Source organism: Anopheles merus, chromosome 2R (assembly GCF_017562075.2).
Source record: "Anopheles merus strain MAF chromosome 2R, AmerM5.1, whole genome shotgun sequence".
Lineage (NCBI taxonomy): Eukaryota > Metazoa > Arthropoda > Insecta > Diptera > Culicidae > Anopheles > Anopheles merus.
Genome location: NC_054082.1, coordinates 8,840,149 through 8,860,424, shown reverse-complemented (window position 1 = coordinate 8,860,424; position 20,276 = coordinate 8,840,149). Strand labels below are relative to the sequence as shown.

Here is a 20,276-nt window from a genome sequence, read left to right as displayed (position 1 = left end):
TAAAGACGCATTACCACCACCCACACACACTGACTAAAAATAGCTAATCCATCTCACGGGGCGGTGTGCCAAAGACACATGTTGCTGCTGCTGCTCCGGATGGAGACCTAAAACGAGCGCACAAAAAGACAAACGATATCGCTCTTCCTTTTTCGTCGACTGTTTTGACCTGATGCCACCATCCCCGGGTTAAACGATAACTACCCCGCCTCATCTTCATCGTCTTACTAACGAAAATCACCTTGTCTCTTCCAATTAGTGCACGCGGCCAACAGCAACATGGGACTGCATCTGAACAATCTGCTCTGCGATGCCGAAGCGACCGTGCACGAGCTCGGGAACTTTGACGGCAGCCAGGCGGGCGGACTGGCCGGCAGCGAGCGGACCGGCACCGGGACCAATGCAGGCAAAACCACCTTCTCCAACATCATCGGTAAGTGATGAGGAGGGAGGAGAAGGACGATAATCTCTGGTTGCTTACTCGGTGGAAGAAGAAACGAGAAAGATTTGGAAAGAAGGCCGTCCGGGGGTGAAAGTGTTTGATGTTCATTACGAGGTTCATTGTGCTCAGATTGACCTGCCTCCCCACCTGAAATTGTGGCTGCCCTTTCAAGTTGATAAGATTATGGCAGTATAATGCAGCACGATTGTCCTTTTCGGTAACCTGATAACAATTAAGGCGCGTAAAGTGAACAACTGTTGGGAGGCGCCACCGCAACACCGCGAAGGTTAAGGTTGGGTAAGGTTAAAGTTTGTTTTGCAGCAAGCGTTTTAAGCGCCTTTTAAGCGACCCATTTTGCGTGAGTCTTTCGCCAAGCCGAACGTGTCTTTGAAGATGAGGTTGCAAGGCTGTGTGGGTTTCAGCATCGGCAACAACAACCACTCTTCGGCTCTTTGATATTAAATACCGCGTTACCGTGCCACGTGTTTATTGCAAGCCTACGCCTTGTGTACCGTACCACAGTGTAACGACACATCCTTCTTCTTTATACACACACCTTCGCTAAAATCTGCCGCACGGTAAGCTTCCCGGCAAGCTTATTCGTCCGATTCTGATTCGCTTCGATTTTCCCGCTCTTCCTCAATGCAGCGCCTTAAACGGTCCACCTCGAGCCGCAAACTCGCCTCGTCCGGATCGAGCCGGCTGGCGGCTATCATCTCTTCGTACCCTTGCTGTAGAAAGCCCAGCTTTACAAGGGCGGCCGCTCGCCGTGCCAGACACGCCACCCGGGCCTTCCGATTCGCCTCGACCGGTGGTTGCAAAAGTTCCAGCGCCGTCGAACAATCTTCAGCCTATAAGACAGGGGAGAAGGAGAAAGAAAAATCCGTCTTTTTGAAAGTTTATCCTCATTCCCCTCCTGTATTGGGAGGTTCTCCGACAGGGACACGTACACAGCGTTGGTAGTTCTCGAGCGCCAAGTGTGCAGCGGACCGGTTCAGGAACAGTGCATAGTAATCCTTCGTAAGCCGTATGCCGGCACTGTACGCCGAGATGGCGGCCAGAAAGTTTCGCTGCTGGAAAAAGGTATCGCCGCGCTGCTTCAGCCACTCGGGATTTCGCTCGTCCGGGCGTAGATCGTCGTCGGCGAAGCCTACCGCACGGCGGGCGGCGGCCTGCTTGAGTGTCCACTCCTGTTCCGCCTGCTCCATCGATTCGCGCTTCGGCGTAACGAACGTTCGCTCGCTGAACGTTACCTCGAGCGTACCGGAGCGCCGAATTGCCGGTGGCGAAGAAGGACGGGGCTCCTGCTGCTGGTCGCTGTGCTGTGTCCCGGTTGCCCCAGCCCCCTTAAGTGGAGCGGATCGAATGTTGGACAAACTATTGGCCGCGCTCGGTGCAGAAGCTTTAGCCGGATCGGGACGGTACTGCTTTACCATCGCGAGCTCCATCCGCTTCAGCTCCCGCTGCTTCGACTCTTCCAGCAGATTATCGATGGCCGAACGGTCGACTCGTTCCCGCTCGATCTGCCGATGGATTTCGTCCTTTTTCTTGCGGTCCTTCTCGATGGCTCGCTGCTTCGACTGCTGCTCCAAACGCTTCCGGTGCTGCTCCTCGTACTGCTGCTTGAGCGTGGCTCTTTCCGCCCGCGGTACATCCAGCTCGACCGTATCCCAGCACACGGTCGGGTCCTGCTTGACCAGCTCGAACACCACCTCGTTCTCGAGGATGCTGCAGTGGCTCGCGTCCGCGTCGATCGGGTGGGCCAGAAACAATTCCCAGTAGTGGGGTGGGTGAGAAATTTTCAGAAACTGCTCCATCGTGAAGATGTCATCCGGCTGAAATCGATTCGCCGGAAATGGCACGCGCAGAACAATGCCCACTACTGATTGGCTGGATGTACCGGTACTGGGTAAACTTCGCTGCTGCCAGGTGTAATTTTTCGGTATCAGTGGCATTATCGGGATGGGAATTTGTTTTTGCTCGGCGGAGAAGAAGAAATGTACACGCGACTGTTGCCTAACAAGGACTACACGTTGACGGCACAATCAACAAGGCGCTGGGCATGGCGTTGCTAAGGTAACATGGCGAAGAGTATTGCCGTCGTTTTAACGACTAGTGGCGACATCTCTGTTTTTGAAAATGGAACTAAAAATTTGAATTCTTGTTGGGTGGATCTGCTGTGTGTAGTTGCATAGAATTCTTCTGTTAAAAAGTCTTAACCAGGTATTGGAATAGGAAAAAATGTGGCTTTCCAACTTAACAACACATTTCACTTCAAGTTCGTGTTTTTAGCGCCCCAAATCAACCAAACTACAGTATCCAGCCCAGGGCATGGGGAGTTTCAACATGTACCACCTCAAATTAACACAGAGCTACTGCCCTTTACGCGCCACACACCTGTCCGCATTGAGACCGGCAGAAAGGGATTTTAGTTGCTTTGGTGCTAAAGACTTTTTCCTCCGCACACAACAAACACTGGACAGAGCGGTAGCCACCACCACCACCACCAACCTTTGGTTTGGTGTTCGTTTTTTAAGGGTAGGCTCCTCTTTGTGTTACAGCATTTACAAACTTTGCTAACTTTGACTACTGCTCAACTGAGAACTGAGTGTAACGAGTGAACAACGACCTCCACGCCATCCCTTTGCCGAAGAAACTCAGTGCTAAATGTAATGAACGAAATAAGTTGTGCCGTTTCCCCTCTCACAAAACAGGGACACCACCAAGGGCTCAACGTTCCTTTCGCAGCGGGATGAACCAGTGGCCAGTGGTGTAGTTTTTGGGAGTAGAGTAGTGAAACTTTGCAATTGCAATTCAACGTTGCTGGGAGGGTTTACATTTAAAGTTAAACCGAGTCCCCGAGACCCATCTTCTGTTTGGAAGTTTTATGGCGAAAGCCAACCTGGTTTGGTGTCCTTCCATTGCCGGTACGGCAACCACGAAGCACTGGGCCTGACTTTTTGGAGTGCTGTTTTAATTTGGTAGGTTATAATGCTCTTTTGTTGTTTGGAAGATTGAGTTGAAAGTTTCATAAATTGTTGTACCCTCACCTGGCTGCTTCCCTGTGGCAAGGGGGCTTGTTGTACTTCGGAACACAGGATGTACTCGTGATAGTACTTGTGTGGTCTTGTGATGTACTACAACAGTTTAGGTTTTTTTTATCCTCAACTTCCAACCTACATCACGTCCCTTTGGACATTGTCACGTTGAAGGATGATTCCTTTTTTTGGGGAAGGGCAACAAAAGATGATAAGCAATGATGCGTAATTGGTCATGTGCGAGGCCACTTGACATCCGTTCGAAGAACTCTATGATATGATGAATTTATGCGATAGTGTCACACATAAAAAAGGAAAGGGAGGACATGAGCGTAGTACTAATTTAATGAACTTCTTGCTTGTCACTCTGGCCGTGATCGTACGTACATGAGTGGGGCTGTGTGTGGAGCTCAAGATCCTAGCGCAACCACACTGTTTCCAGGAATGCATTCTTGGAATGTTCAAATAAAAAAGGCTGGAACAGATACAAAATAACGAACCAATTAGTTTTATGCATTTGCGTTAAGTATAAACTATCAAACCTTCTCAAAATGAGGAAAGGAAGTCGCACATACACACACACAGATTTTATTCAACTCCACTCGTTCAACTGTGCAATAAAGGCACCGCCTCTAAAGCAATCCGGACGATTCTAACTAGCCATAAAAAATCAATAAAAATCCACCTCTGTGTAGCAGCTATTCCATTAAGATAGGTCGTGATTTTATTCCCCCTTCTCCCACTCCTTCCCTCTACAACCCCGTCTCCCAAAGCCGCATCTCCAATCCAGGAATGGTTTACACAAGGCAAAGCTTTTCTCGCGCGGGGGGATTTTATTGCATAAAATATGCATCAAGCATATCAATCCTCGCCCACTCGGGTGCTGCCTCTCGTGTTCGAAGTATCTATGCCGAAGCCTTGGCCCATCCTATCCGACCAAACACACACACACACAGAAACCTCCCGCACAGATTTCTGTTGTTCCATTTTAAAGCGTGGCAATAATCACATTACACCAGTGAAGTGAGTGGGAAATCTATTTCCCTAGCGAGCGCACACACACACACACACATACTCACACAATCTTCGCTTTCCTTCCTAGCTGCAGATGGTGTAATTCAATGCTGTTTTTCCTCTGGGTCGGCAGTTGGGTGTAACAGTAGGGTCAGATTTCGAAATTGGTCTGCAAAAAAAAACCCCGGCTGCTGCGATTAGAAAATGCGCTCTGCGTCGGTGGAAATTGTGGAATCTTCTTTGCAAATCGTCAAGGGATACGCAGGAGGGGCGGGGTGGACTTCATACCGTGCGAAGCAGTTCACAATAGCGTCATTGTCGGCAGCTGTAGACCATCCATCCGATACGACGTGGCAATCTTTTATCCACATCTCAAACAGTAGCTCTACTTTGCGCAAAACGTTATCCTCCTTCGCACTCGATAATGCACTTTCTTAGTCATATTTCGAATTCATTCCTTTGATGGGAACATCCAGGCGGTGTTTTGTTACAAATTCTATTTATTGCAATGTTGAAAAGGTCGCGGTAAAATGCTTTGCAAAAAAAAAGGTTATCTCAAGTGGCAAGTCAATATGCTAACCATTACCATGCTTCTTTCTCCCCTCCACAGGTAGCAGCGGCCCCTCGGTGACGAGCTGCACCGGGAGCGAAATCGACAAGCAGGTGGGGCTGTGGGAGCGCCGCGTCAAGGGCCTGCGGCGGATGATACTCGGCTGGGAGCAAACGAAACCGCCCGATGTGCCGAACCGGATCGACATCGACGTGACCGGGTGCAGTGCGGTTAGCTTGCGGTTGTACGAACCGCTCGAAGGTGCCATAACTACCAAATTCAAAGGTGCGCATTGTTATTGGGCAGCGGTTTAAACACCGATAAGCGCAGGACCATAAAACACTTACACCTGTTCCCTACTCTCGTTCCCACAGTGCAATGGTCATCCCGGTCGGACTTTAGCAACGTGGTGGGCGAGCGCGAAATCAGCGAATGGTGCAGCTTCCACGGGTGCATGGGTGCGGTCTGCAATCTGAACGAGCTGATCCAGGGCCGGCGCTACTTCTTCCGCGCCTGTGCCGGCAACGTCAAGGGCTGGGGACCGTACAAACTATCCGTCCCGAACTGTGTCGTACCGTCGAGTAAGTAGGCAACACGAAGCCGCAAACTGGGGAAAACTGACCGTTTAGAGCGAATGATTTAAACGGGAAAGCTTTTTGTAGCCGCTCTCGTACTGTTGGGCAAAACAAAACAGGCAAAACGTTTTACCAACAAAACAAAGAAGGAAGTGAAATAGCCAAGAGAGGGGAAGATACACGAGCAGTGCCAATTGCGAAGCACTCTCGGCTCTGTTAGAGCGAACTTCGTCGTATAACTTGTGCTTAGTTGCCACTGGACAAAAAAACACACACACACACACAGGGGTACCTTAATGCGTTCACATCCTTTTTCGTTAGCACATATCGCTCCTGTGGGTGCACTGGCCTCCGGACGCATGGCCGGCAGCATGGCCGGCAGCGCATGGTGACCATTTTCCCGCGGGGCAAATGAATGGTGTACGAGAGTTTCTGTGGTTCCTTGGACCACTGTTTCCCGCTCTTCCTCTATTGCCTGGCAACGCTTGGAAGTGTATGGGGGACGACCTTGTGGTCATCATTATTGGGACGATGTTTGTCGTACGCAAGTGTTTTCGAACGCATGTGCTAAAAGTGTTCCGTGGCCGCCCCACACGTGGCATTCCCATGAGGCATATGTGAAAGCATAACGAAAGAGACAGAGAGAGTGAAAGAGAGCATTGTTGCCGGTGCTGCGGTCAAGGAAGGACCTTTTGGGAAGAGGAATGTTGGGCTGATACACTGCAAATTGCCCTTTGCAGACCGTACCCTTGTGACCATAATTCTTAAACCTTCGGGCGTTCCTCTCTTCGCTCCATTTTACCAGGCTGGCGTGACGTCGAGAGCCGAGACAATCGATTCGCGGGCAAACAGCGCAATCTGGACGAGCTGTTCAACGCGGTCCGGTTGGCCCGGCCCGAGGATGCGTCCGAGATTGCGCTGGACGGTGGGCAGCAGCAGAAGCGGGCGACCAAGAAGAAAACCACCATCAAGCAGCTGTTTTCGGCAGCGTCCAAGTTTCAGAAGAATCTCAAACGGTAAGTTTCCGGTCCCTTCCTTCGCTTAGCTACTACTTACACCTCTCTTTTGCCGTTTCCAGGGGCATCTATTTGGCTTGCGTCCTGTACCACGAGGATAAGCTATTGCTCACCAACGAAGACTTCGTGCCGGTAATTGAGATTGATGAAACCTTCACCAGCAATCTGCACACCGATTTCTACTGGCTGATGAAGGTGAGAGCCCGTCCGGGGAGGGGACGCATTGGCTTGACGGACACAGCCGGAAGGCACGGGAAGCTAAATCAGTAAAAATTACGAACCCCATCCAAGCGACCGGCCTGACGGACTGTTTTCAACCACAGTCCCCGAGCGGCTGACATTTGCAGATGGGCCTTCTTCTCTCTTCCCCGCCCAAAATGTTCCCCATGCGTAAAGTGTTGAGTGTGATTTTATTTATTCATCCCTTGCCGGTGGCACTGCTAGTGGCCGGTCTGCTTGGCGTGCCAAACACTGGGACGGATTTTTATTTCCGTTTTGTTTTTTGTGTGCTATGCTTCTGGGACCTTTCATTTCCCCAGTCGCGGCTTCGGGGTGGTGTGGAATGGAATTTTCACATAACATGTTTAGCCCATCTAATAATTCTTTTTGTTTACGACGATTGGGCGGACAGTATTGTGGTGGAAAGCTCATGAGAAGGAAAAATTGTTATTGACAACCATATACAAAAGCACACAACACATCAACGGTCACGCGATACAGTTTGCGGTGCAAATGAATCAATCAGGATGAGCAATTCGGTCTAAATCCGGCTTTTTGTTGTGCGAATGAAGACTTTGTGTGAGTGCATGATGTGCTAAATTCTTTTGCTTACCGTTGTGCTTAGGTGGCCTGCACGTGGGACGACGTGAAGCTGCTGCGAATGGACATGGAACGGAACGCGTCGTCGGCGATCCACTTCCGCACGAAGCTGCTGTCGGCCGCCTGTCAGATGCAATCGGCTCTCTCCATTACCGATCTGGGGCAACTGTTCTATCGCCCGTTACGAGACGTCCACGGCACGGTGGTACTGTCCTGTGTAAACTGTATTAAGGTGAGCGGCGATCATCCACTCGGAAATGGATCCATTTTCACCCAACGCAAAACGTTAATATTACGTCTTTTTCTCGCCTCTCCCCTTTCCACAGAGCCCTAAAGCGGTATCGGTGCTCAACTCCCGATGGATACCGCTGAACAAAATCCACAAAAAGCTCGCCCTCTCGACGGAGGAGAGCAGCATCAACGAAATTCTAATGAACTCCATCCAGGAACAGATCAACTACCACCAGGTGTCGAACATCAGGCTGTCGAGGGGCCTGTACGTCGGCTACCTCAAGATGCAAAGCTCGGTGGACGTCATCCAGGTGGTGGTCCCGGTGAAGGCACCGAACGTTCTTCCGCACTGTAAAATACGCGACAATCCGCACGTGTCGGCGTAAGTGTTCCCTTTCCACTGGACGCGCTGGTCCACTGTGTAACCTGCCGGATTAACCCGTGCTCTCCCCCTCTTGTTTGTCCAATTTCTAGCGAGGAATGGGAACTGATCAAGCAGCACAAACCCTCCACCATACTGGAGTTCCGGCCGAAGCATCAGGGCCCGAGCGAGGTGCAGCTCCACTTTCTCGAGATGCTCACGAAAGCCGTCCACAATCTGTTCCAGTACATGGACATCCCGGTCGATGTGGCGGTCGCCCATCGGCTGTACGACGTCGAGGTGATCGAGCTGAACGCGGACGTGAGCTTCCTGATCATTTGCCCGCCGGCGGAAAGTAGCTGCGCCGTGCCGGGGCAGAAGGAAAGCTTGCTGCAGCGCGGCGACCTCTTCTCGATGCCGATCCAGGCGTTCGAGATGATCCATCTGAAGACGTACCAGGGCAGCATCATACAGAAGTACTCGCGGCTGTCCTGCATCCTCGAGCTGGACACGATGCTGGCGAACCATCTGCACCGGGAGGCGTTCAGCAGCTCGGAGCTGCAGAAGGCGAAGGATCGGCTGGCGAAGCTGCAGGAGCTGTCGGGCGGGCTGAACACCATCTGGAAGGGCGTGCGCTGGCTGATGGATGTGATCGGGTATGCGCGCGACCGGGCCAACATGCCCGAGCTGAACATGAAGCAAATACTGGACTACAAGGCGGCGTACTTTGGCAAGCTGCCGAAGCATCAGCACCAGCAGCAGGGCAGTGACGATCAGAAGAAGAAGGGTGGCAGCGAAACGCAACTGCTCCATCCGCCCGGCACCGCGCCGAACAGCTTCCACAAGAGCAGCCCAGGCAGGGGGTCGTGGCCGGGCCCGGCCGTCGAGAACACGCTCGGCCACAACGGACTGCTGGACGCGGAGCACTCCAAGTCCGAGCAACTGCTGAAGTACAACAGCGCCCGGTTTCTGAACGTTAGCCAGGCGGGCTCGCGCAAAAACAGTGCCGACTCGAACTCGGTCGCGACGCACAGCAGCTACTACTCGGTGACGGGCGTCGAGCCGGAGAAGGAGTTTGTCGTGATGCCTCGGTTGCCCCCGTCACGGTCGGAAGATACGCTCAACAGCTCCCATCTGCACCATCATCTGCACCACGGCCACCATCATCATCATGGTGGCGAGGGAGGTAAAGCGATCGGTCCAGGTGGTGCGATGGGAGGAGCCGGTGCCGGAGGAGGAGCCGGAGGAGGAACAGGTGGAGGAGCAGGTAAAAAACGGCCTCCTACCATCTACTCCAGCTACTCGGCCACCTCCAGCCCGCTGTTGAACGTTCGCTCGCCGTTTCTAGTGCCGATGGGACCCGCCAACGCCGCCCCCAGCAGTCCGGCCGGCATTCTCGTCGCGAAAGTTCCACCGGTCGCGGTAGAAGATATTGAAAACTCCAAACAGCAGCCTCCCGTCCAGCAGACGGCGGCGACCAGTGCAGCAGCCGGGACGGGACAGCAGCCTTCGCTGACGACGGGCGGGGCCGTGCCGTTCAAACTGCTCACGAAGAAATCGCGCGATCAAGCACTGAAAGCGATCAACTTCATCGAACGGGAGCAGCAGCAGGAGATGGAAATATTCGAAGAGACGAAACCCATCCTCACGACCACGTACCTTAAGCCCACGCTAGCAGCGCTGCAAAACGAAGCCAAATCCTCCTACCAGCAGCAACCGGACAGTGGTGCCGAACAAGCTCCCCGTGAGGCGACAGCCCAGCTTCCCCCGGTGCAACCACCGGAAGCGCTCACTCCCGCCGGATCCGTTGCAATCACCGTCGAACCATCGGTACCACCCGCTACCGCCACCGATCTCGAGCCCGAATCAGGCGCATCGGAAACACCACCCGGGACGGACGGAGCAGCGGCAGCGCCCACCGGTGGAGCTGCCGTCACGAACGCTACCAGCATCCTGCAGGTGTATGCGGCGTACGAAACGGGCCTACCGAGCGGGACGTCGCTAAAGCTGCGCGTAACGCCCAAAACGAGCGCCCGCGAAGTGATCGATCTGGTGGTGAAGCAGCTCAACATGGCGGTGGTGCTGAAGGGCCGCGAAGGACCGATCTACAGCTCGGAGCGGTTGGACAACTTCTGTCTGGTGGCCGTGATAGGTGCCCGGGAGCGTTGCCTGCGGGACGATTTTCGCCCGCTGCAGCTTCAAAACCCATGGCGCAAGGGCCGGCTGTACGTGCGGCAGAAGCACGATCTGCTGGCCGCTATCGAGCATTCCAACCGGGATACGGCGGACATTTAAAGGACGGAAGGGCAAACGGCGCCATTGCTCGGACGTGTGTGATAGTGCGATTGACTAAGTTTTCCGAATTTACAATTCGTATAGTTGTTGTTTTGAAATTTTGTTACAAAATTACCTTCCTCCACCCTCCCATTTCCCCCTTGCGGTCAGTAGCTTTAGCCGCCGACAGGAAGCGACCGCGTGCGTGTGTGTGTGTCGGACTTGTTTGTAAATTTGTTTGCACAGTTCTGTACATTTTGTAAAACCCTAATTAATGTAGCGATAGGAAACGGGAGAGAGGGGATAGAGGTGGAAGGCAGGCAAAGGAAATGCATTGCAAGAAGGGCACGGCGCCTCTTTAGGACTATTTTTATCAACTTGACTAGCAGAAAAAGGGGAAGAGAACACGTGTTTTAGAAATTGGAGGAAAAAATCAAAATATTAAAAACGTAGTGTAGTACCGTTTCATCAGCTAATACAAACAGAAGCAGAGGCAAAGGTGTTAATTAGCAAACCACATACCAAAAAAAAAAACAAACAAACCGATAACGGCAGTTCCCCTTCCCTTGGGCGGTGCGGAAACGCGAGCTACGCGCAAACGCACGCGTGTTTGAATGCGCCTCCAACGCTCTAGGACGCGCCTGACGCCGCGATGTTGGAATGGTTTTCCCGATCAAATAGATGGAAAACTAAAACCTAAAAAATCAATTACTCTCAATGGAAAAGATGATAGATGTTTTTATTTTATCCTTTTTATACGCGAGAGTAGTAGTAGTAGTAGTAGTGGCGTGAAGGGAGAGTTGCGAGGGAAAAGCCGTGCGCAGCCAGTGCGCCAGTGGTATGAGGGGGTGGGGCGAATAGTAATTAGGAGTAAAATATTAGAAAGGAGAGTAATTAGCGGGTAATACAAGTGTGTGTGTGTGTGAGAGAATGTTTGTACACATTGCGTAAACTAATGCCAGTGAATTGTGGGAGTAATGTAGAGCTATACATATATATAGATGAAAATAGGGAAAACAAGGCAAAACATCCTATTTCCATTCAAAACTGTTGGAGTGTGCAATTGCGGTACGAACAGCTGTATGGAGAGCGAGGATTGAGGAGTTTTTTTTTTAATATTTAAATAATTATTATTAATATACCGATCTCACAATTCTGAATCAACATTTCACGCAATAGACCATTACAATTAAGGGATTTTTATCATCTACCAACAAGTAAAGTCTTCATCCACGCACACACCCACAAATACCAATAGGATCGAGCTTAGTGTACTTTTTACCACCACCACCACCACCTCCAGCAGCGAAAGCTACAGGAACAAAGTAATATCATACCGCTGGGCAACGGAAAACAAAACCCCGGGCCGCCTATATGTACCTATTTTTGTGGCCGGACGCCAGTGTCCCACACTCTACTAGATAGACCAATTGAGACAACGATCTTTGCCAGAATCGCAACAGCATCGACCAGCAATAGTAAGACAGCTTTGGAGACCCATTTTTTGGCAATCGCCTCCAGGCCCTCCTTCCGACGGTCCGCTTGCGTAGGTAAACCAATAGAATCGATCGATTTTTTTAGTGATATTTAGAAGAATTTTCATTCATGAAGTGCACCCAGGATTGTTAAACAGGGATGCGTATGGGAGGAGGATGGAGAAGGATGGGGACAGTACGCTCAAGAGTATCCGATTTCAAAAGAAAACATACACCAATTACGCACTAGCGCAACACGTACGGACATCATATATACGACAAATTTGATATGAATGTTGATTGTTGAAAGTTTCGGGCACACGAGTGTGTGTGTGTTATTTTGTTTTTTTTTTTTGCGTTGTCCACTTCTTCTCCAAGAAGATAAAAAAAAAAAACGAAACCAAACTAACCGAGCTGATGTTAGGAATTCTGATCGCTGGTTGGGCGGGCATACTAGAGTGATGATGGTGATATCCTGGGCGCACGTGGTGCTTTGGATACAATTTCTCCATATATATGTGTGTCAGGGTTTCCAGGAGTTCTCATAGCTGCGGGACACTTTATTGACTCTTTCTTGCGAAATGATCTAAATGCAATTGGAAATGAACTTCTACAGCACCCTTGTGGGACAAATCCAATGGGAAATTCTAAGGAGCCTGTGAATCATATCATATGAACTTCACTTCCCATAGGAAACAGTTAAGAAAGTGTTCCACAACTATGAGAACCTCTGGAAAACCCTGTAAGACTGGAGAAACAATGCAACAATCGATTAATGAGACTAGCAGCAGGGTAGTAGGATTTTAGAATGCAAGTACATCAATCCATTTTGCTGATAGCGGGAGCAAACACACCAAAACACACGCTTTATTAGGAGCCCGAAAAAGAAAACCCAAAAAAATCCAAAACCGAATGAGACACGGGTGTGTGTGTGTGTGTTTGTAGACGTAATCAGCATCTGAAAAAAAAGAAGGAAGGATTAACGGAAAATCATTAACTAATCATATGTGGTGTTATTTAGTGTTGGCAAGGGGTGCGAAGACACAGAGCAACAAGCAGACACATACTAGGCAATTGAAAATTGCGTTGATAAAAAAGGGGCATGAAGATGGTGAAACTGCATGGTAACCATGGTGAGCAAAAGCGTGGTATGTGCCCGTGAACATAGCTTCCCTTCCCGTCCCCCAAAAACCATCCATCCAAGTGGTAAAAGGGGTAGGCTCTGGAGTGCATCGCAGTAGTATCAGCTTTAAGGGGGGTGACGTTGCATGTTGGCCAGGCAGATCTGGGTTGGTTCGTTCGGGTTCGTGTCTAGATTTGGTACGAAAATTGAGAGCTATTTGAAGGTAAAACCGTGTCGTATGTGTCCCACCGAGGGAAGAAAACTAAGAGAGAAAAATGCACCAGAAGATTCTATCCATGTTGATCATAGTGAGGCGTTGTTGTGTGTGCGACATAAACATGATGACAATAATCCAGCAAGAAGCTTACGGTAAGTCTTTAGTCAGTTTTTCGGTTTAATGTGTTACGTAGAAGTTAAGTTTATTCGTCAATTCATGAAATTCGGAACACCGCTGTTGCCATGTCCCCGCTGAGTTTACTCACACACACACACGTACCCTAAGGGGGGTAATTAATACTAAAGCGTTCGATTAAAGAATCTTCACGAAGCTCACGCCCGGCTTCGGGTGTATTGCTCGCATGTGCAGCTGATAGTCCTGCCGCTGGGAGAACAGCTTGTGGCAAATCGTACACTTGATGCCAAAGTTTTCATTGCTTATTCTGTGCACCTCGTACTCGTGCTTCTGGTACTGGAGCTTCGTGCGGTAGGACATGTCGCACAGGTTGCACTGAAACCGCTGGCCCTCGCTCGTGATGGTGACGGCCGAGCCCGCCGTCCGGGCCGGTTGGCTTTGGCTGTTGCTGCTGGCAAAGGCGACACCATCCTGCGAGGGTGCCTTCGTGCAGCTGTGGTTGTAAAAGTTGGTTAGCTCGACAAACAGATTGCCGCAGGCGGGACAACGGTACAGATGATGGTTCGTCGGAGCAGCGGCCGTGTCGAGCTGCTGCACTTTCGGTCGTTGTATCTGGGACGACGATGGGCGCTGGCTGGCCGGTTCTCCGTTCAGCATCCGGGTGGGCGGAACCGGTTGATAGGAGGCTGGCGTGGACTTTTTAGGATAATGAGCCGCCCCAGTAGTTGCATTCGCTGCGTTGGTTCGCTTTCTACTCTGCATCTGCGAACCGCGGTTCGGGAGGGAAGTGTTCAGTACATTATTAGTACGTAGTGAACGTGGAACTGGTGTTGCGATTGGTATAGGTGCTGGTTTCGGTGGCCGGTAAGGCTGTAAATCGATGTAAGTGCCACCCTCCATGACGATGTGCTGCAGCTGACCATCGACATGGTACACGTCGATCTGTGCCTCCTCCTGTTCGTTTGTTTCGCCCTCCACACTGCCATCCTCCAGCACAATCTGATCGTCCGTGTTCACCTCCACCACGTTATTCCCGGTGTCGATCAGCACCACCGGCGGCGGTTCGTACACCTCCACCAGGTTCGGTTCGATCGTGCTCACCGGAATCGACGACTCTACGTCCTCGCTTTTCTGCGTCTCCAGAAGCAGCCGCAGCGCGTACCGGTGGTCGTGCACGTTCTGGTACAGCGTGTCGAAATCGTGCAGCAGCGCAATACACATCTCGCACACCGCGCTCGGGAAGTCCTTGGCGGGAACCAGCTCCAGCTTCAGATAGGTTTTCACCAGCCGGAACAACTCCCCGTGAGATTCCTGTTCGGCCGCGCTGGGTCCGATCACGTTCAGCAGATTAATCTCCGACAGACAGAAGCGGCAAAACTTCGTACAGTCCGCGCTGGGGCTGGCGGATGAAGGAATAGGATTACTCTTTGTGTTGGTATGCTAATGTAGGGTGATGGAAAAAGCGTTTTGTACTTACAGCGTTATGGTAGCCATTTCACCATTCGTTTGTTTTACCAATGCCGTGATTCGTTTTTTGATGTCGAATCGAAACGCCGCTGGAAGTAGCCGTGGCTTGTTATTGTTTGTTGTTTACAAGCTCACTGTCAAAATGCTACAGTGCTGGCTAAATGTCAACGTCAGCAAGAACGAGCTTCGGTCACACTTAACGCGAGATTCTTTTCGAATGCATTTTAAAAAGAAATTAACTTCATGTTTTGCTAAATGTACGAAATTTTCATTTTAAAAATATGTATTTGTTTTTTTTTTAATATTTCAAATTAAAATGCAAAATGTAGTCTCACATGTGCTAATGATATGGCACACACTGTGCATGTTTACGATTTTAAAATGACGTTTCCTGTACGTGTGCTGTCAGTATTCCTCCGATTTTCCTCCGAGGACGGCGAGAGAAAGCTGTTGCACATTGATTATTGACGAAATTTTACCTTTTTTGTGTTGAAATCAATTAAATGATGAGATTATTATTCAATTAAACAGCTTCGATTAACGTATGTGAGTAAAAATTCACCCATTTCAGAACCCCAATCCCAAAAGCATTCATTTTCTGACAGCAGGCCGCACCTTTCCTTTGTTTTGCAGTGAGAATTTAAACACTCCTCCCGGCACTGTACTCGCTGGAGACTTTGCCCCAGGTCCAGGCAGACGAGAGGCTTCGGCTTCGTTCTTACGCTCGTAACACGAGCAGAGCGAACGCGTTAATCTTTCCATTATCATCGCCTCATGCATCGCTCTTATCAGTAGTGTCGGTGTCATTATCGAAGATTGCACTGGTTCCCGCCTCACACTGCGGGACAAGTTCGCGCACTGCCAGCTCCAGTCATAATCAGCATCAGCTACCCGTTCGCTGCTAAGATATGGAACCTCACCTGCGACTAGTGACCGGGTCGATCGATCGGGTGTTCACCGGTCGCCAGCCGTGGCAGATTGTGGCCATCACGACGACCACGGTGCTGGGCAGCATCTGGCTGTGTCAGGTGCTGTTCCAGGAGGAGAGCCTGTACCGACGGGCGAAAAAGAAGGTGTTCAAGCTGGCCCGCCTCATACCGGCCGTCCGGAGACGGGTCGATGCGGAGATTGAGAAAATTAACGACGGCTTCATTAAGGACATCAGCCAGACGGGCAACTACTACACCGAGCTGCCGCACGACAGCATGGGCCAGGCTGAGATACTGAAGAAGGTGGACGAGTATCTCGGTCTCGGTCACTATCGCTGGAAGGAGGGTTTTATCTCCGGCGCCGTGTACTACTACAACCCCGAGCTGATCAAGCTCGTGACGGAGGTGTACGGTAAGGCGTCCTACACCAATCCCCTCCATCCGGATGTGTTCCCGGGCGTTTGCAAAATGGAGGCGGAGGTGGTCCGCATGACGGCGACACTGTTCCACGGGGGGCCAGCGGCCTGCGGTACGATGACGACCGGCGGCACCGAATCGATCATGATGGCGTGCAAAGCGTACCGGGACTATGCGAACGATCAGCGCGGCATCACGAAGCCGAACATGGTGCTGCCCGTGACGGCCCACACCGGCTTCGACAAGGCGGCCAAGTATCTGGGCATCTACACGAAGGTGGTGCCGGTAAACGGCGACACGACCGAGGTGGACATTGCTGCGATGGAGCGTGCGATCAATCGCAACACGGTGATGTTGGTCGGATCGGCCCCGAACTTCCCGTACGGCACGATGGACGACATTGAGGCGATTGCAGCGCTCGGCCGCAAGTACAACATCCCGGTGCATGTGGATGCGTGTCTTGGTGGGTTTTTGATCGTGTTCATGAAGCGGGCCGGCTATCCGGTGCGACCGTTCGATTTCAGCATTCCCGGCGTGACGAGCATTTCGGCCGACACGCACAAGTACGGCTTCACGCCGAAGGGCTCGTCCGTGATACTGTACTCGGAGAAGGTGTACCGGCACTACCAGTACACGGTCACGACCGAGTGGCCCGGCGGTGTGTACGGTTCGCCGACGGTGAATGGGTCGCGGGCGGGCGGCATCATCGCCGCCACCTGGGCCACGATGATGAACTTCGGACTCGATGGTTACGTGGAGGCGACGAAGCGTATCATCGATACCACGCGTTACATCGAGCAAGAGTAAGTGAGGGCGGGCGATAAATCAATGACTCACAGCGAAAGCAAATGGGTGCAAAAAAACGGATAAAGCTAATCCATATCATTAACCCCTGCTTTCAGACTACGTGCCATAAAAAACATCTTCATTTTTGGCACGCCGGCCACAAGCGTCATCGGGATTGGATCGCGCGATTTTGATATATTCCTGCTCGGTGGCGAGCTGAGCAATCTGGGGTGGAATTTGAACTCGCTCCAGTTTCCCTCAGGGTAAGTGTGTTTGTGTGCTTGTGTTCGCCGCATTGCACCGTAACATTCTAATTCTTCTCTCTCACACACACCAATCAGCATTCACATCTGTGTGACGTACATGCACACCGAGGCAGGCGTGGCGGACAAGTTCATCCAGGATGTCCGTTCGAAGGTGGCCCTGATTATGAAGAATCCCACCAAACCGGTCGAGGGCAAGATGGCCATCTACGGTGTCGCGCAGTCGGTGCCGGATCGCGAACTGATTGGAGATTTCACCAAGTGCTTTATCGATTCCATGTACTATACGCCCGTCGACCAGAAGGCTGCCAAGTAGATGACATTCCGATGAGGAAAGTACGTTTAACGTAAGGCAGAGGAGCCTAAGGCAAACATCACAGGGCTACTGAGAGAGATTGTGAGAGATTTCAAAGCCGACTGAAAGTCGTGCCCCGTTACGCAAAGTATAAAGAACATTGTACGAAACGATCGAAATGCTCGCTAATTAGTTTATTCACCCGAACGCGCCTGTAAGTACACCGCCCCAGGCAATTAAATCATATTTCAAAGGGTGCATTTGCGTAGGTTTGCTGCAGATTGTACCACAGGTTCATGCGAGTTGGGTTGGGCGTTTGCTGGATCGGTAGCAAATCGTGCCCAATCGACAGGTACCCAGTGCCCGTCGCTCCGACCGTTGGCCACTGCACGTTCTGTAGCAACGCGTCCTGCCCAGGGGTAGGATTGCTGTGGACGAACAAAAGCGAGAAGGTTAATAATGATTGAACAAGTCTGCGGCTTCGAAGCCCTGCTGCTGTGTGTACCCCGTTTTGGCAAAGTTGGTCCACATCCGAACGACACGGCTGCTCACGGTATTCGCGTGGCTGTCGGGCGACACCGGCTCCAGCATGGCCGCCGGTATGTGGAACAGGTACGGCAGCTCGTCCGTATGTATCGCGCCCGGGTGCTGCACGCCGAACAGCTTCTTGTACAGATTCAAATCCCCGTCGTACGCGAACTGGTAGTAGTACAGCGGAGCGGGCGTCGTTTGCGCGTGCAGTCTGACCGTCTGATCGATGGCAAACGCAAACATGTGGTCGGACTGGTACACCGTCCACTCGTAGTCCAGGCTGGCGTCCAACGGTCGGCTCTGCCAGTAGTGCTCGCGGAACGCGCCGCTTATCTGGCTCGAGGCGGCAGTACCAGCGCCAACATTCCAGAAGAAAGGCACGAAAAGATGAGGATTCGCATTGAACTGTCCTTTCACCGTGGGATCGATCGCATTTTCCAGCGCAGTGAAGAAGGCACCCTCCAGATCGGTGTACCCCACGAGGAACGGAACCCGATGGGCACCGGTTCGGATCAGCTCGATCGGGCGCTGCCGTACGATAACCTCGTCCGGTGCGTCACCCGGCTCAACGACGGGTCCAAAGTCAAGCGGACGAAGAAACCGTGGCACCGGGATGGTAAACGTAGCCTCCTGGAAGGGAACGAACTGCTCCGCTGGAATGGTTCGCAGCCGCTCGACGTACGTGCTGCTGTCCGTGCCGAACCCGAGCGCTGACGCAATACGATCGGCATAGAAGCGTGGCCTTGTCTGGAAGGCGTACGGTACGAGCGCGGTACTGCTCTGTGCAATCGCTCGGTGGAACAACCCGGCACCAGCGTCGGTCAGTACGAGCAGATGCACCAGCGCAGCGCCGGCCGAATTTCCAAAGATCGTTACGCTGTCCGGGTCACCACCAAAGGCGGCAATGTTGGACCGCACCCAGCGGAGAGCCTGCAGACAATCCTTCAGTCCCCAGTTGCCGCCCGCGTTCCGATCGCCCGTACTCAGAAAGCCCAACGCACCGAGCCGATAGTTGAGCGTCACCAGCAGCACATTGTCTTGGACCAGCTTTTCCGGCCCAAAGTCAACACTGTTGCCCGAGTTGATGCTGTAACCACCGCCGTGAATCCACACCATCACCGGACGCAGGCCCACGAGCTGCTGGGTGTAGATGTTGAGGTAGAGACAGTCCTCACCGCCTCGCACCTGCCCGGGAACGACGGACACCTGCAGACACTCGGACCCATGGTTGCTACCGTCCCGGACGCCGGTCCACCTTGCTCGTGGGACCGGATTGCGGAAGCGCAACGAGCCGACCGGTGGCTCTGCGTACGGAATGCCCTTGAAGGAATAGTAGGTGCAGAACAGACCGCAGGACTCCGTTGTGCCCTGCACCTGCCCAGCCGGACTGTCAATGATGGGCCGCGTGGGGTCACTCTGGGAACTGGCGGGTGGAAGATGGGTGAGCGTCAGGACGCTGAGGAACGCTAGCACAATGCCAAGGGCGCGTGGTTTGTTATGTGTAGACATTTCGGGAAAATATCTGCTACTAAGGTCACTGTGTTTTTGGGGGACTTTTGGAATTGGAGCTTGTATGTTACCACTGTGATAAGATTGGCTTGTCGATTTAGTCCAAATTAGTGTTGTGCTCTTTGGAGCGCACCCACGACTCCGATTTGACCCCGGAAAAATCCTAACCAATCAGTTCCACCCGAAGTCGGAGTCATTCGGAGTCGTCCGGAGTCGTTCGGAGTCGTTCGGAGTCGTCGGAAGTCGTTTTGAGGCAAAGTCATCTCGAGTCGACCAGAGCCGGAGTCATTCGGAGCAGTTCATAGTCGATTGGAGTCGACCGGAATCGGAGTCGTCCGGATTCATCACACAACGAAATGAAATGATTGATCACAAGCACATTGTACCGGACGGCTCCTGTTGACTCCGATCGACTCTGGACGACTACGAATGGCTCGAAATCCGGTGGAATCCGGACGAATCCGGACTACTCCGAATGTCTCCGGACGACTCCGGGCGATTCCGGACGAAACCAAACGACTCCGCATAATGCTAGGCGGACCTACCTTCCGAAGTCGGTTCCTACATTATTGGAGTCGGATCCGAATCGATTCCGGATTTATGCCAACTTTACCCATCACTAACCCAAATCTCCATGACGGCGATGATTTTATTAACTCTTGATAAGACGCCGCTAGAGAGCTCAATGTGTTTGCCGAATTACTGCTTTGAATTAACAAAACACAAATGATTTTGCTGCCAAGCTACAAAGTCATTCTACGTCATCCGCCTCGGGATTTTACATTAAAGATGTTGAAGATTATCCGCAT

The 20,276-nt window shown here is 51.8% G+C and overlaps 5 protein-coding genes across 16 annotated transcripts in view; 2 read left to right on the top strand and 3 right to left on the bottom strand.

Moving 5' to 3' along the window:
* Positions 1-11,010, top strand: part of LOC121588212 — a 95,162-nt gene extending 84,152 nt beyond the window's left edge. For all 7 annotated transcript variants that reach the window (XM_041905918.1, XM_041905915.1, XM_041905916.1 and 4 more), the window contains 8 exons: positions 260-433; positions 5,105-5,329; positions 5,419-5,625; positions 6,425-6,635; positions 6,698-6,830; positions 7,480-7,686; positions 7,781-8,067; positions 8,160-11,010. In XM_041905918.1, the coding sequence (XP_041761852.1) occupies positions 260-433; positions 5,105-5,329; positions 5,419-5,625; positions 6,425-6,635; positions 6,698-6,830; positions 7,480-7,686; positions 7,781-8,067; positions 8,160-10,341 (3,626 nt within the window). In that variant the 3' untranslated portion in view covers positions 10,342-11,010. The remainder of the gene's footprint in view (positions 1-259; positions 434-5,104; positions 5,330-5,418; positions 5,626-6,424; positions 6,636-6,697; positions 6,831-7,479; positions 7,687-7,780; positions 8,068-8,159) is intronic.
* LOC121588220 (dynein assembly factor 4, axonemal-like) lies at positions 493-4,682 on the bottom strand. Of its 5 annotated transcripts, none has more exons than XM_041905930.1 (4): positions 4,556-4,682; positions 3,868-3,955; positions 1,393-2,364; positions 493-1,293 (listed from the first exon to the last, which is right to left on the bottom strand). In XM_041905930.1, the coding sequence occupies exons 2-4, from the start codon at positions 3,928-3,930 to the stop codon at positions 1,039-1,041; spliced, it is 1,290 nt and encodes a 429-aa protein (XP_041761864.1). In that variant the 5' UTR covers positions 3,931-3,955; positions 4,556-4,682; the 3' UTR covers positions 493-1,038. The 5 variants fall into 5 exon arrangements, with proteins under 5 accessions (XP_041761864.1, XP_041761862.1, XP_041761865.1 ...); XM_041905928.1 differs by having other exon boundaries at positions 4,560-4,681; XM_041905931.1 differs by having other exon boundaries at positions 1,393-2,361; positions 4,560-4,681.
* Positions 11,011-13,311: 2,301 nt separating the features above from the next.
* LOC121588221 lies at positions 13,312-14,856 on the bottom strand. Its single transcript, XM_041905934.1, has 2 exons — positions 14,748-14,856; positions 13,312-14,669 (listed from the first exon to the last, which is right to left on the bottom strand). Exons 1-2 carry the CDS (start codon positions 14,762-14,764, stop codon positions 13,448-13,450), a joined length of 1,239 nt encoding a protein of 412 aa, XP_041761868.1. The 5' UTR covers positions 14,765-14,856; the 3' UTR covers positions 13,312-13,447.
* A 284-nt stretch (positions 14,857-15,140) lies between these two features.
* LOC121588217 (sphingosine-1-phosphate lyase) lies at positions 15,141-17,913 on the top strand. 2 transcript variants are annotated; one of them, XR_006004161.1, is made up of 5 exons: positions 15,141-15,283; positions 15,371-16,886; positions 16,986-17,132; positions 17,211-17,641; positions 17,697-17,913. XR_006004161.1 is itself a non-coding variant. In XM_041905924.1 (4 exons), exons 2-4 carry the CDS (start codon positions 15,646-15,648, stop codon positions 17,446-17,448), a joined length of 1,626 nt encoding a protein of 541 aa, XP_041761858.1. In that variant the 5' UTR covers positions 15,141-15,283; positions 15,371-15,645; the 3' UTR covers positions 17,449-17,913. The 2 variants fall into 2 exon arrangements, 1 of the variants encoding a protein (XP_041761858.1); XM_041905924.1 differs by having other exon boundaries at positions 17,211-17,913.
* Positions 17,669-19,570, bottom strand: LOC121588215 (bile salt-activated lipase-like). The gene is made up of 2 exons (XM_041905922.1): positions 17,933-19,570; positions 17,669-17,855 (listed from the first exon to the last, which is right to left on the bottom strand). The coding sequence occupies exons 1-2, from the start codon at positions 19,465-19,467 to the stop codon at positions 17,669-17,671; spliced, it is 1,722 nt and encodes a 573-aa protein (XP_041761856.1). The 5' UTR covers positions 19,468-19,570.
* Between the last annotated feature and the right edge of the window lie 706 nt (positions 19,571-20,276).